Raw genomic sequence first — 14,207 nt, 5'->3', positions numbered from 1 at the left:
AGCTGCAGTGCTTTGGCCACGCTCCTCCCAGTCATACCCCACTGCACAGGGCACAGGAATTCTGTTCTGCTTAGACTACACAAGCAAAGATTTATTTTTCAGAGCATTTCTGTGCACAGAGCAAATCTGTGCTTACTAGACTTATCTGAGTAAAAGCAGATTTTCTTAGATACCACCATAAGTGGGTACTGGCTTAGTCCAAGAGCTGGTACCACAGTATGAAGTTCACAGTCACAATTGTTTGGGAAGTTTTACATCCTGGACTGCTTCAATATCGTTCATTATTTGTATGTTCATTGCTCAGTGATAAGAAACTGCAGATTAAATTAGGGTAACTGGCAGCTAACCTCTTTGTTGTATGAACATTCATACAATCCTAACAGTATAGTTCATAAACCCATTTAACTTCCAAATTGAATGTTACATTTCAGAATCTCTTAAACCAGCTGAACTCCTGAGTAAACAGTACTGAGACTATTTACTATTGTCAATATTGAAACATTACATACAGTAGGCTGTCTTCAAGATTTTCAATTTCTTTCTCTAGGTTTTTCTCTTCCATCAGATGATTTGACAGAAATTCAAGCTTTTCATCCAAGATAACGGATAATTTTCCCAATCTACAAGAAGAAAAAAGAAATAAGTTAGATACTTTGTCAGAAACATGATCTCACTATATATCAAGAAAAGCCTTAGTCATAAAATCACAAACTTAGAAAATCTGTATTGAAAAGCTGACAGATAAAACCTACTTTGCCACCATCTCATTCTTTTTTATAGCCCAGCTTTGTTCTTCTTCCAGCACTTGTTCATACTTCTGGCACACAGCTTTATTTTCCAATTTAAGTTTTTTATTCAGGCATTTAGCATTGCGTACATCTTCCTTAGTCTAGAAATAAGGACCACAGATGTCAGCTTATTATTATTTCTGTCTCTGTTCTAACTTATAATGAAATTCCATGCTGCTAGAGTGCCTTTAATCAAAAAATCTTAGAGAACTTTACAATGAATCAAGATTCACATCATGTATGTAATTAAAATTTATGGATATCACATCAAGATCATGTTTCTGGATCTTCATTTCCATGGCCTCATTCAAACCAACCACTCTAAAACCGCCTGCAAGCTGTGTGCTGCTCCCAGACACATGGTACCTTGCTCCAGCTGGAGGTAGTGGCTTCCACTGTGTGGACTACAAAGAATGATAAAGTGGGAATGGGGAAGGCTTGACAATGATGGAACACTGGGATGGTGGGCATGCAATATCAAGGTGTCATGGGTCCTGGTTGAAGGAGGTAGGGGCAGGAAGATGGACAAGAGAAAGGAAGTAAGAAGATGATGATTGGGATCCTGGCTTGTGGTGGTAGGAGTGCAGTAGAAGAGCAGGTGGTGTGGCCATCAGATAGGCAGAACATGGCTCACACCTAGTGCTGCCTAATGTCAGTATGGCAGCATTTTTAATGGACCAACACCTTGGTTGACATGTGCACCTCACATATCATGCTTTGTGCTGGCCTGTTCTCATTAAGTGTTTCAACAAGACAACACTTAGCAAAAACTGATTGAGAATAAAAATATTTCTCTTACCTTTTCAAGTTCCTTATCAAAATCCTCCTTTTCTTGGGCAAATTTTGATTGTAAAAGCAGTAACTCAGAATCAAGCTGAATTCTATTAAACAAAGCCAATGTAGACATATTTAGGAGGTTATTAAAAGTATTTTAAACATTATTATAAATTACGCATTCTCAGCCCATCATGTGAATGTAAGCTATGTGAATGTCTGCATTCATTTGAGCTCTATTCCATTCAGATATCCTTATTCATTACTTTTCTCTCATATATCTGAGGAGAAGAAAACCTGCAAAGGTAAGGACATACAGAACTGGTAGGCTTTCTTCTGCAAGATCGTAAAATACAAACCAAGGAAGGCTTATGGGGATAGACAATATTTTCTATGGACTAACTGATAGAAAAAGTACACGAGGAGAAAGCAGACAGGCTTTCAGGTATATAAGTCCTACCAGCAACATGTCTACAGGTTAAAATTGGAAAGTTTGAGCAGAGATTTATCCTTCTTGCTTCTGACAGACATTGTGTCTTTGTGTGTTTTACAAGATGTAGTCAGAACAAGGGATACTTGCTTCCATTGCTATCTTGTATACCAAACAGGAGTCATGTATGAAGTGTTTGAAGACAGAAATCTGACACAGAGGAGAGGATATCAAAAAGAAAAAAAGAAGAAGAGAAAGCCCCAGCATCCTAAGACTTTCACAGCAAGCAAATATAGAAGCAGCAATCCATATTGACCAGGTTTTGAGACTATGTGCCAAACACTGTGAAGAAAACACTGATCAGATCCTTTCTTTAACTCAATGCCTAACTCATCTGTTACATCAAATAGTAGAATGAGTTATGAAGGACAAACACTTTAAAATAAAGACCTTCACAACACTGAGCAGCTATAAACGTACAGCACAAAAAGAACAGAAAGACAATGCTTCTGTTACACTCAGGCTATGAAATTCACCACAGCACACAGCTCTGTGGTCATCACTATTTCGACCCTCAAAGCTTTTTGGACCCTCAAAACATGAGTATGGCCAACTTCCCTAGCACAAATATTTCTACTGAAGTTAATATTCAAGAGAGTAAAGATAAGAAATTTATAACTGCCTACAGGATCAAGGGCCACGGCTGGATGCTGGCTGCAGCTCATTTTTTACAGTAATTACATTGTTAATTAATGGCAACATTCATTTCATGAAGACATTGATGAATTAGTTCTGCCATCAAGAAAAATAGTAGAGTTCAGAGCAATGATTTTACCCAAGTTTCCAAGAACTTGTATTTTCTTCTTTGTAGGGATTCTTAGCTCAGCTTGTAGACGTAAATGGGTTCAGACAAAAAAACTTGAATCACCAGGAAGAGTCTCAGTTATTTTCCCCATCACTTCAGTCATACACCCTTTAGAAGGCTTATGGCAGAGTTGGAAGAGAAGCGGCTATGGAGCTAGCCTGGATAATGCTAAATTGAGGATCTCCACATTGAGCTGCATGGGTGTAACACAGACAAGCTTGTAGAATGACATTTCGATTATTTTGCTTATTCACATCATTTGTAATGCTTTGCACCTCAGCTAACACACAGAAGTCTCTGTGCCATAGCAAATATAAGTATTCCAGCTGATAGGAAGATGATAGCATGTGCAGGGAGTAATGACTGGATTTCCGACCATGCATATTGTTAGAATAACAGTATAACTCTAGCCCAAGGGGCACTGTTTGTGAATATTTGTTCCCTGACAGCTAATTTAGATTAACTCCAGCTGTCCTCCAAGTCTTTACTGGATGCCCACAGAAGCCAATAGAAAGATTCCTGTTAAATAAATCCCATACTTTATAGAATTTGGCTGGTTCTTCTTAAATATCAGGAAAAATTCCCTCAGAAAACAAAAAGCAAAAAGATCAAATCAAATGGTCTCACAATGCTTACTTCTTTTCTGAGAGAGCCAGCACGTCTGCCCTTTTAAATTCCAGGGTTTTTTCCAGTTGCTTGCTTTTTTCTTTCAGTTTTGCTATGAGAATTTCCTCATTAAATATAGCCTAAAAATATAACAGACTATGTCAAAACATATGAAATCTCCAAACCAGCAAATAATGAATCCCTTTGCTATCACTGGTCTTTTTTAAGATTTCATAACATCTGCATGAGACTCTACTATTTTCTAGCCACTCTGAGATTTCACAGTCAAAATTACTACAGCCTGCAAAGAAAGAATACTGATGAAACAGTAGTTAAGGCTATATTTATTGTATATAATCACCAAAAGGTTAAAAAATTAAGCAATACAGGTGGGTAATGAAAAGAAACTTCAAAAAGTTAACCTATGAAATCTATCATTTAAGGGAACCTCACTGCAGAGTTCACTTAAGTACAAGTCTGGCATTTTTACAAATGTGATATTCAGACAGAAAGGACTTTTACGGGGAAGGCAGCAGTGCTTCTATCAGAAGGTGGCAAGACTAAGGCAGAAAATAATTTTTTACAGCTTAATTTGGCTCAATTTGTTACACAAGCATTAGTTTTGCAGTACGGTTGATTTCAGTAGCACTGAGGTAACTCAGCAGATGTTAAACTGAATGCACATAGTTTTAGTTAACTCTGCAAGACATCATAAAAGGCAAGATGAAGACACTGATCTTTCCTTACTTCTGTCTGATAAGTTATCCCTGCAAAAAGGGAAAAGTATTTCTAGAGTAGGCAGGGTTGGACTGGAAGCTAATATTAAATAGGTGGCACACAGAGAAAGCTTAGTTGTGTTTTAGCCCTATTAGCTTTGATTTTCTGGACTCTGAGCCTCCTTAAGATTGTCATGTCCACAAGCCTGGAGTTACTTACACTGAATGCATTCCCAGGCAGCTGAGCGTAATATAGTCTCCTTGCTTATTGTAGTTTCTACAACAGTTTTCTAGTACAAACTCTTTCATAATATCTGAACAGTCTTCTTTTCTAAATTTCATCCTATTTCTTCTTCCTATATCATAGTTTGCATCCACTAAATATCTGTTGATTATCATTTTTCTTTTTCAGCTAGTCCTCCAACTAGCTCCACCAGAGGCATGTACAGGACTGGGATCCAAGTCATCCTCTCACTGACTTTATTTAATATTCCCTATAAGAAGGTCCTGATAAATAGATTGACCAGCACAGAGTTGCCAACTGTTTCATTAAGCTGGTAAAAACAGTCTATATGGACCTTTTATTTTTGAAAGTGACTTTATAACCAAGTAACTTATAGTTAATAATGTCAGTCAATTAGACACCATGCAAGCTTATTTTTCTTCTTAATAGGTAGGGACTGCATTTCGCTATAAATTCCCCTCACTGTGAACAATTACAAAATCGAATTTTGATCTTTGCATGAATGAACCAAAACAATTTTGTATATAACTTACCGTTGAATTCAGACTTATCAAATGCTGTAGGTCCAAACATTTTGTATTCAAGTTTTCAAATTCATGCTTTTTCTTGGAATTTTTTGTCGCCTGAGTATCAAGAATATTTTTCATTTCTCTATTCTACATTGAAAATAATACAATTAATTGAGCAACATCTTGCGCATTGTTTAAAAATTTATATTAAAACATCCGAAGCCTTCCAAAATTAAATAAGCACAAAATTTACACTGGAATAAAATTTTCTGCAAAAGCCACAGCTGTGTACCAAATGACCAAATTCTATAAGAAAATGAAACAATAATTAATTAATATAACATGCAAATTAGGACCTGATCTGTCAAAATTTCATGTGATTTTATTCCAGTGTAGGAACCTGATTATACCATATTTTCTACTAGAAAGTTTTCTTTTAATCGGATCATCTGTTTTTATGTTATCGTTCAGAAAGGATATCAAATATACACAACTGAAAGTAGGGCAGAATATAAAGCCAGTAAAACCTTATCTCAGAGCTTGCTGGAAAATATAGGTATCTCTATTTTAAGCAGTTTGCCTGGAGGGGTTGAAATCCCAGTATATGATTATTTGTCCCACAGTCAGTAAGAAGCACCAATACAGACATGACATTCTGAGATGTGCTGCTAGAAAACACATTTCATATACCACGCAATTTTGAAGTGTGCATATTTGTGTGTGTGTGTATATATACACACCCCACACACATAAGCACATGTATACAGAATTCAGAACAGTGCGCACCCACTGGCAGGAGTCACTTTTCTGTTTGACTGCTGTGAAGACATAGGTTAGCTCTATATGAGAAAGCAAAATACAACATCTAGAATAATTTCTAAGGTAATTTCATTTTTGGCACTATATAATCATCTGTAAAACTGTGAAGTATATTTCAGATCCTTTACCTTTTCATCCCATTCTTCCTTCTCTTTCTCAAATTTACTCATTTTTTGAGCTATTTTTTCTTTCAATTCTTCTAATGCTGCCTTCGCCCTGATTATTTCTCTTTCTGTATCTCTTGTTTTATCACAAGTCTCAGTTAAGAGAACATTTGTGTTAGCTTTAGTTGCCATCCTTTCATTCAGCAAGTCTACTTTCTCTTTATACTGTGTCCGCAGGTATTCTTGTTCTTCACTGGAAGAAAAAAAAGATGAAAATTGTATTTCCTACCATTCATTCAGATCACAGACTTGGTTCATATATTCGTTGAAATGAAGACTTGCCTATACATACATTACCAACTCAGTCTACTATAGCTCTATACATACCATAAAATGTGACATGCACCAGTACCCGTGAGGAAGGCCATCTAAAGCCAATGAAAAGGCTTTCAGCTATTTATATTACAACCTTTTCAAAGTTTTACTTTTAATGATGTGATTATTTTCCACAAGTTTCACTAAAAATGGAAGGGCTACTTGCAAGCACTGAAAGAACAAAGAAAGCAGGCTTCCCCTAAGAAAATGCACTGTGATTTGTTTTTGAACAGCTCTAGCAGCACAGCAGAAGGTGACAGTAACAGGAAATCTGGCAGGAAAAAAAAAAAGTATCTCTCCAGTGTCTGTATCCTCTTGGGGTAACTCTTGAAGAGGAAGATGGATCTCTAGCACAGTTACTGATTCAGAATTCCTTCTACAGTTCCTTTTTTAACTGAAAACTGTGATTTTTACCTATAGTAGTTCCTCAACATTAATTGTTGAAAGAGAACACTCTTCCTGCCAGTGTGAGAAGCAAAGCTGCAGACAGGTTTCCCGAAGCGAGCTTATCAGGCAGCAGGCAGTCTCTGCTGTTCAAGAAACAAGATCTTAAAAATCAGGCTTGCTGCTGCAGCAAAGAGTTGCCTAGGAACATTTGCAGCTAGCTGCAGGGGTGAGGGCCAAGCACTACTCACTACGTTTTGATAACATTTCAGTTCTCCTTAATCATCTCGCCAGTAAGGTTTTCCTTGTTCAAATGAATACATACCACAGTGCAGCATTCTGTCTTTCACAAAGGATTTGCTTCTCATCCAGTAATTCAATTTCATCAGCAATGCTTTTCAACGCAGATTGCAGCTGATTTATCTTAGCAGCACTAGATTCGCGTGCAGCAGTAACAAGAGCTAAAAAATAAGTACAAAACATGCAGAAGCCTCTTAGCTGCATAAAGGTATATATGAGATAATGCATTAAGAGATTGACCCATCATTTTTAATTCACTACTGTTGGTACTGCCACACGGTAAGGAATAGCTGTGATTCTAAGACACTAACATCCCTGAAATCACATATGTTACTGCAGTAGTTTAGTCTTATCACATTTTCCCTGAGTCATCTGCGTTTATCAACAAGAAGCAGCCTGCTGTGTTGTCCCAGAGCAATTGCTCTTTTTCATACTATATGTCTAAGAAATTCCCTTGACATATAGTGGACTGATAAAAATTATTCCTTTCCCCCCCCAAAAAATATCTTCTGCACAGCCAGCTCTGGCAGCCAGGGACAAGGAACAGGATCACCTTGCTTGAAATTCAATAGCATTTCTCCCAGAAGAGCCACCGCTGTGTGCAAGTGAAGAGCCTGCATGAAGAGGCACTGTGGTTAAAGCTCCTCTGTGCAGGGGCGTTGTACTACAGCATCTTTTCAGCTTCTGAGATAACAGTCACATTAGTGTACATCCACCCACGCAAAAACACTTAGGCGGTGCGGAATGGGAACAGCTAGTATAAACAATCGACTAACTGCATGGCAACCACGTGCTATAGGCAGAGAGAAGGTGAGGGAGGAAACTTGCTCTAAGAAAGTAATCAACAAACACAGAAGATATAGTAGCTGGGGGGGAAGAAAAGCTCTGGCTGCTGTTTCATGATGAACCTAAAGCATATCTAATGCCATAGTACTCCAAAAGTAGTCCTGCTGTCCCTGGCCACCCTGCCATATTGCCATCCCTCCTCCTGCGCCACCACTAACGATCATGCAGCCTCATGGTTAGCCAAATAAAGAACTCCAACTCCCTTGCTTCTCCCAAAAAGAAGAAATCCTAACATTCACCTAGATCAACTCCCTGAACACTTTGCTTTGCGACTACAGTGCAAATAGAAGGGTAGTAGCAGAATATGGGTTGGATGTCTTAAAAGTGAAGCCATACCTGATGAAAAAAAAAAAAAAAAAAAAGAGAAATAGAGCTCAAACTTTATTTTCATCTGGATACCTACATTTGAGCTAATGCTTTGGCTTCCCTTCATAGCCAGTGGAGAGAAAGAGGCACTTCAAGTTCGTTATTCTCCTGACTTACTTTAAACATCTACTCTAGGGTGAGATGAATCATTCCTAGAAGCACCTCTTTCTCTTTACTGTCTAAAAGAGACAGTTGATAAGCATTTGGCCAGTTGAAGCCCACCCAAAAGTAATGTCACATCAGATATGCATTACTAACCCTACTTCCCAAAGAGGGAACTTGCAGCACAGAGCACTCAGGTGCTCCATCTCAAGTATCAGAGAAAGGCTGCGGCACGGCTTGGATCAGAACTGAATGACACAGTTCTCCAGTCATTCCTCTAGTGCTTGTGCATGGTCTTCAGTGAAGATATCTCATTTACGCTCTTATGTGAGAGAAAAATCCCTCACAGTATCATACATCTGCAAACACCTATCTTCTTTCATGAATAAGTTATTATTGAAAGTGATTTACCCTCAGCAGTAGGATTGATTTTATAGAATACTTCAAATTGTTTAAATGCATAGAAAATTCAGTTCTTTTGGTTTTTTTTTCAGAGCTGGTTAAGTTAGTACTACCTGTCATCTCTGCAATAATCTCTCCTGGAAAATTCTGTATTCTGAAGCGAAGATTGCTGTTTTTTATAGTCTCCTCTTCTAGGCATTCAAGGGTATGCCTTCGAATTTCTTCCTGGCAATTAAAGAAATCTACAAGTGAGAATTAAGTAATACAACAACAGATGAAATAGCACTTTGTCCTTAGAAAACCATTATTTCGTCTTCTTTTAGCTAGTTGATACCAGATACTTTCCATGGCTACATATACCATTCCCCTTGCTCATACTTGCTGTCTTTCCTCCTGTCTTTCACTCTTCAAAATAACAAGTAACTTGTTTTACAGGTAGCTGACCAAACCTATGTAGCTTCAGGAACTGTTGGCTTCTGACTTTCAACAATCTTCTGGAAGCTGTTGCTCACACCTCTGCTACAAAAGCTGTGTTGGCAGGGGAGGTCTTAGCTGTCAGCTTCTGCTATTGTGCGTGAAGGGTGTTATCTAAGCAACAGAAGAGCCTCATTTCCCTATGGCCTGAAACTATACTGAAGAAGGGGGACTCTAGCTGGCCTTGAGACACGCTAGAAAGTCACCTTCTGGTTCATGGGTAATGGTATGGGAAGGCTCACTTTGAGAGTGATGGTGGAGCAAGAGAAAACAGACTGAACTGGTTGTGGGAGGAGCCGCCCTCAAACAACTGACTCCCCCAATTTGTATGACTGAGAATTTTTGGTTGGGTTGATGAGGTCCCTAATGTCTGGGAAAAGAAATCCGTTCTTAAATGCATGTTGACTCTGACATCACAACTAATACATAAAACCAAGCCTATCTTTCTCCTTCAGTTTTGCTAGCAGTTACAATCACCAGCTGAGACACAGTGGGAAGAAAAGATGCTGTTAAATTACTCTAATTTCCTTGAGAAGATGAAATATTTAGAGGTGTAAAATAAATGTGTAAAAGGTTTTAATTTCATATGAGTTACATCCTCAATTAGCTGAAGCAGTGAAAAAGAAAACAGCTTTATGATTTCAGCATACTACATAAAATACTCGTCTGATAGACTAATGCAGAGTTGGTCTGAAATAGATGATTTAGAGGCCTGCTGAAGGAGAAAGGAAAGTTTACAAGATTCACACCTACCTACACAAATACATTGTGGAGATACTTTTAAAATACCCTCTGTTTGAAGCCATTCTGGCTTTAATGGCTTCAGTGGTCCTACAGCAAAAGTTAGCGACCTATGAACAGCCATCCTCAGCTCATAATTGCTGTAAGGTCTCTTATTATCACACACAATGCAGTTGCTTCAAGGAAAGAAATTGTTCACAAAAAATCCCGTTGCACCTAGTTGTAGGGCAAACCACCTACCCGCTGAACTCTGTACCATCTGCTGAATGCACGAACATTAGTGGGTGTATCCTCCCAGCAGCCCTGAGAGGGAAGCACTATTTTTCTCCCTTGCACCAACAGCATTAAGGCCCTTATGGTGTAAAAAGCTCTACACAGAGAGACCTCTGCCTTCAGGTGATTTTTGTGATGCTCCTACTAAGTGACTGTAGGTTCAGAGCTTACACCTCTTGCGCAAAAGCAAACTATGAAGACACAATAGAGTTGGGAACAGAACTTCAACCCTGAGTCCCAATTTACTGCTGAGCATGAGACCCTTTCTCTTTTTACTTTGACAGAAGCCTGGGCACTCCTCAAATGTCACTGTATAAATGACATCTATTCCCCTGTTAAAACACCAGCAGGTGAGCTAAGGCTTGGATCAGCTGGGTGATCTGTAGTAGTCAGGTTGGTTTGTTCTGTTACAGCCAGACTTCTGCAGGCAGCAAAGTGCATGCTAGCACCCACCAACTACACTCCTAACTGCCTCTCTCTCTCTCTTAAGGTAGAATATAACTCACACAAGAGGACACTTCTAATAGTACAACCATAAGTTACTTAGTTACCAACTAACTCTTTCTCATATATTTGAAACTAAATATTAGATTTTCCTTACCAATTTCTTAATAGCAGCAATAGTATCTTCAAGACGCTGTACAATTTCCCCACTGAACACAGAGTCTTCATTTTTCAAGTGTTTTTCTAAATGAAAAATGCAGTGAAATTAAAACGTATATTTTTTAAGCTTCAAATATTGCTCTGTTGTTCTGCAAGAATTATTCTGAAAGTGAAGGATTTATTTTTTAATTATTTGCTAAATCTGTTTTCCCTTGTTCTAAAGTAGGTCAACATCTTTCGCACTCCTCCTGGTGCACAGAAAAGGCAGATGCACAAGTGGCATATGAACTCCACAGGACATGGTAAAATTTGCAGTCACTAAATGCTTCCAACTTAAATTCTGCAGAATTAATTTTTTAAAAGAGTCATTCAGAGAAGTTTATAGAGGTTATTAAACTAAAGTAAAAACTGTGGATCAACATAATTTCCCTTTAAGCAGGGTATAGCTAATCTTTAGAATTTCTCCAAGCAGTCATGGCTTCATTATGTCTCTTTCCAACCAAAAGTACTAATCCGGATTCATCAAAGCCTGAAGTGAGATTTACGTACTCCAGAAGCTACTCTTTGTATTGTTAAATTTAATTTAGCTGAGATGGAATAATAATTGCAAGGATTTGAATTCATCCAAAAGATTATTGTGCCTGTTAACAGTGGCATGAAATTTTTTTATACCCTGATTTTGTAACAGAGATTAAATCCTCATAGAAGGGGGAAAAAGAAAATTTGTAATCCAAGCATAAGTGAATTTGTTGTAAAGACGAGGCACTCAGCCAGCTGAGACAAAAGTCTATTTTTAATTTGACCTACTAACTTGTTTGAAAACTAGTAACTGTCCCATTTCACTAGGATCTTTATCTGGAGTTGGTGGGAACAAAGGCCAGGAGCAGCTGCTACCTCTGCTGTACCTGCCCATCTTCAGGCCTGACGATGATCACCTACCACTATAGCATTTTCTGTGAACTATCAGCAGGAGAGATGTCAGAAAACAAACCCATATAAGCAGTAAACAGCAGAGTGGGTGACGTAAGAACAGAGTTTGCCTCAGCTTCACCAATTAGTAGTAATTCCAGACAACTCTTTCTATGATAGCAATCTGAAATCATGGTCTTCTTACCACCTTCAAATCATAGAATAGAATTATAGAATCATAGAATCATTTAGGTTGAAAAAGACCTTTAAGATCATACAGTCCAACTGTAAACGTAACACAGCCAAGTCCACCACTAAACCATGTCTGTCAACACCACATCTACATGTCTTTTAAATACCTCCAGTGATGGCAACTCAACCACTTCCCTGGGCAGCCTATTCCAATGCTTGATAACCCTTTTGGTGAAGAAATTTTTCCTAATAGCCAATCTAAACCTTCCCTGGCACAACTTGAGGCTGTTTCTTCTCGTCCTATCATTTGTTACTTGGGAAAAGAGAACACTACCCACCTCACCACAACCTCCTTTCACATAGTTGTGGAGAGTGATAAATTGTAGAAAGGGACGAGCCTCCATTTCCAGGCTAAACGACACCAGTTCTCTCAGCTGCTCCTCATAAGACTTGTGCTCTAGACCTTCCACCAGTTTCATTGTCCTTCTGCCAACAACTATGAATTTTTTTCTTCAGAAACATAACAAAGTTTAAGGCATACTGTGCATAAATAAAAATCCATGTTAAAACTTTAAGTTCTGCTTGTGAAGACTTCTTTTCAGTCCTTTAGGCCTTCTCACTTCCAGACCCCCTCTTGATTTCTTTTCATCTATTTGATTTTCTCTCCCCTTTTGTGCTCACACTTGTTCTCTCAAAAATCTGTATTTCCTAGATGAAACATCTCCTTCAGAAAAACGTTGCAATAAAATTTTCAGATAATTTCCGTTTCCTTCTATGCTTGTTATTAAACCAAAACTAAATGCCACTAAATGGCATTAGTGAAGTATACATTTCCCAAATACATTTTTTTATAAAAAGAAAGATACCTTTGAAAAGTCTTGCCTTTTTTTTTTCCTACACGCTGCTCCAAAATTCAGCCTTTTATGCCACTCTTTTTACTGCCAAAACTCTTCTCCTAATCAAACCTTTCAGTCTTTTAAAAGTGGCACAAAAATCAAAGTAACATATGTGAAAAATGTCAGCTATCCATTTTCCATCCTTCCTGGCCTCTCTCATTCAGCACCCTGGGCACAAACAACTGGCTCCAGAACAGCATCAGTTCATCCTCCCTGCACAGCAGAGCATTACTTGCACACCACATTCTCAATAACTATAAAGTCACTGCTTTGTCCCACCTGAAATCCCTCCTTAGCCCCCCTGTTTCCTTTGGGCATGGGATGAACCGCAGCCTGACAGTGGTCAAGAGGGCAGAGTACTGAGACCGCAGACATTTACTGAAGATGAAGTGTTTCCACATCATCTTAGGTCTCATACTGCAGCTTATGTCACCCCAAGCCATTTGTCTCATCTGTGTACAGCTTTTTCTGACCTGTAGGTTACAAGCTCTTTGGAGGACATTATAATTGTACAGCCTTTGAAACCAAGCTGTTGAGATAATGCCCTGCAACCATTCTCAAAGGGAACAGGGAAGCTCAGGCCCTAGTTCCGTACAGTCTGATAGCTGAGGCCTCCAGCAGTGAATATGTTGTGATATACATCTATAACCACAAGCTGTACCCAATCCTGCCTATTTATAAGAAACCAGTTTTGTTAGACAGGAATAACTTTCCATTACAGTTAAACAGATTTGACAGCAATGGAAAGTTTTGAATGTTCTGAAATTGGAAAATTTGAAATGATAACCAGAGGCAGTGTCCCCCAGCATGGAATCCATCCCTTGAGACGGCTCAACCTTAATACATGTATGTTCCTACCTCTCAAAGGGAAGTATTTTAGAGCCAGATAAAACTTGTTTGAAGTGTATCTCCTGGTACTTAGTTTATTTGGTGCCTTTTCTCTGGCTAACGTTATTACTCACAGAGCAATTTCATTGCTTAGACTTGAAGCAATCCTTCTCTTGCATGATGATTAATCTTTCCTTCTAAAGCAAATTTATTCTGGTTTTAGTCATTGCTTCATCTCCTTCATGAAGGCCTTCACACCAAGTTGCTGATTGCTGAATTGTTGCAGTTTTGCATCTCCGTAATTCATCTAGCTATCCCGAAAGCAGGCTGTATTTCTTACAAGAGACACAGTGATAAATGTGATTCTGTAGGTCACATTTGTCTTACAAGAAGGCCCAACAGCTTCATAAGCAGGTTCTTGTCTGATGTGGCCCAGGAAAAAAATTATCATTCAAGACAATTCAAGGGCTTCTAACCTCTCAACACCTGAGAGGAATGAATTTGTGCTTTGAGCATATTTAAAATTTCCTTTTTCCTTCAGATACCATGCCACATGCTCACTTCAGAGGCTGAGGGGACCACAAGCATCTGTCCCACACCACCTGCCACAGTGCCCTAACCACCATGCAAAGTGCGTTTGCTCTCTTAATATGCCACCAGG

At 38.6% G+C, this 14,207-nt stretch overlaps 1 protein-coding gene across 1 annotated transcript in view; it reads right to left on the bottom strand.

Moving 5' to 3' along the window:
* Positions 1 to 14,207, bottom strand: part of LOC104286950 (reticulocyte-binding protein 2 homolog a-like) — a 28,787-nt gene that overhangs the window by 13,794 nt on the left and 786 nt on the right. Inside the window, exons 2-10 of the mRNA XM_009885598.1 lie at positions 10,720 to 10,805; positions 8,744 to 8,855; positions 6,940 to 7,075; positions 5,880 to 6,108; positions 4,957 to 5,079; positions 3,494 to 3,603; positions 1,588 to 1,669; positions 753 to 889; positions 506 to 620 (exon numbers count right to left, since the gene is read on the bottom strand). Of these exons, the coding sequence (XP_009883900.1) occupies positions 506 to 620; positions 753 to 889; positions 1,588 to 1,669; positions 3,494 to 3,603; positions 4,957 to 5,079; positions 5,880 to 6,108; positions 6,940 to 7,075; positions 8,744 to 8,855; positions 10,720 to 10,805 (1,130 nt within the window). The remainder of the gene's footprint in view (positions 1 to 505; positions 621 to 752; positions 890 to 1,587; positions 1,670 to 3,493; positions 3,604 to 4,956; positions 5,080 to 5,879; positions 6,109 to 6,939; positions 7,076 to 8,743; positions 8,856 to 10,719; positions 10,806 to 14,207) is intronic.

This window comes from Charadrius vociferus, unplaced genomic scaffold (assembly GCF_000708025.1).
Source record: "Charadrius vociferus isolate BGI_N301 unplaced genomic scaffold, ASM70802v2 scaffold355, whole genome shotgun sequence".
Lineage (NCBI taxonomy): Eukaryota > Metazoa > Chordata > Aves > Charadriiformes > Charadriidae > Charadrius > Charadrius vociferus.
Note: the sequence above shows the minus strand (reverse complement) of the source record. Positions and strands in the feature narration are given on the sequence as shown.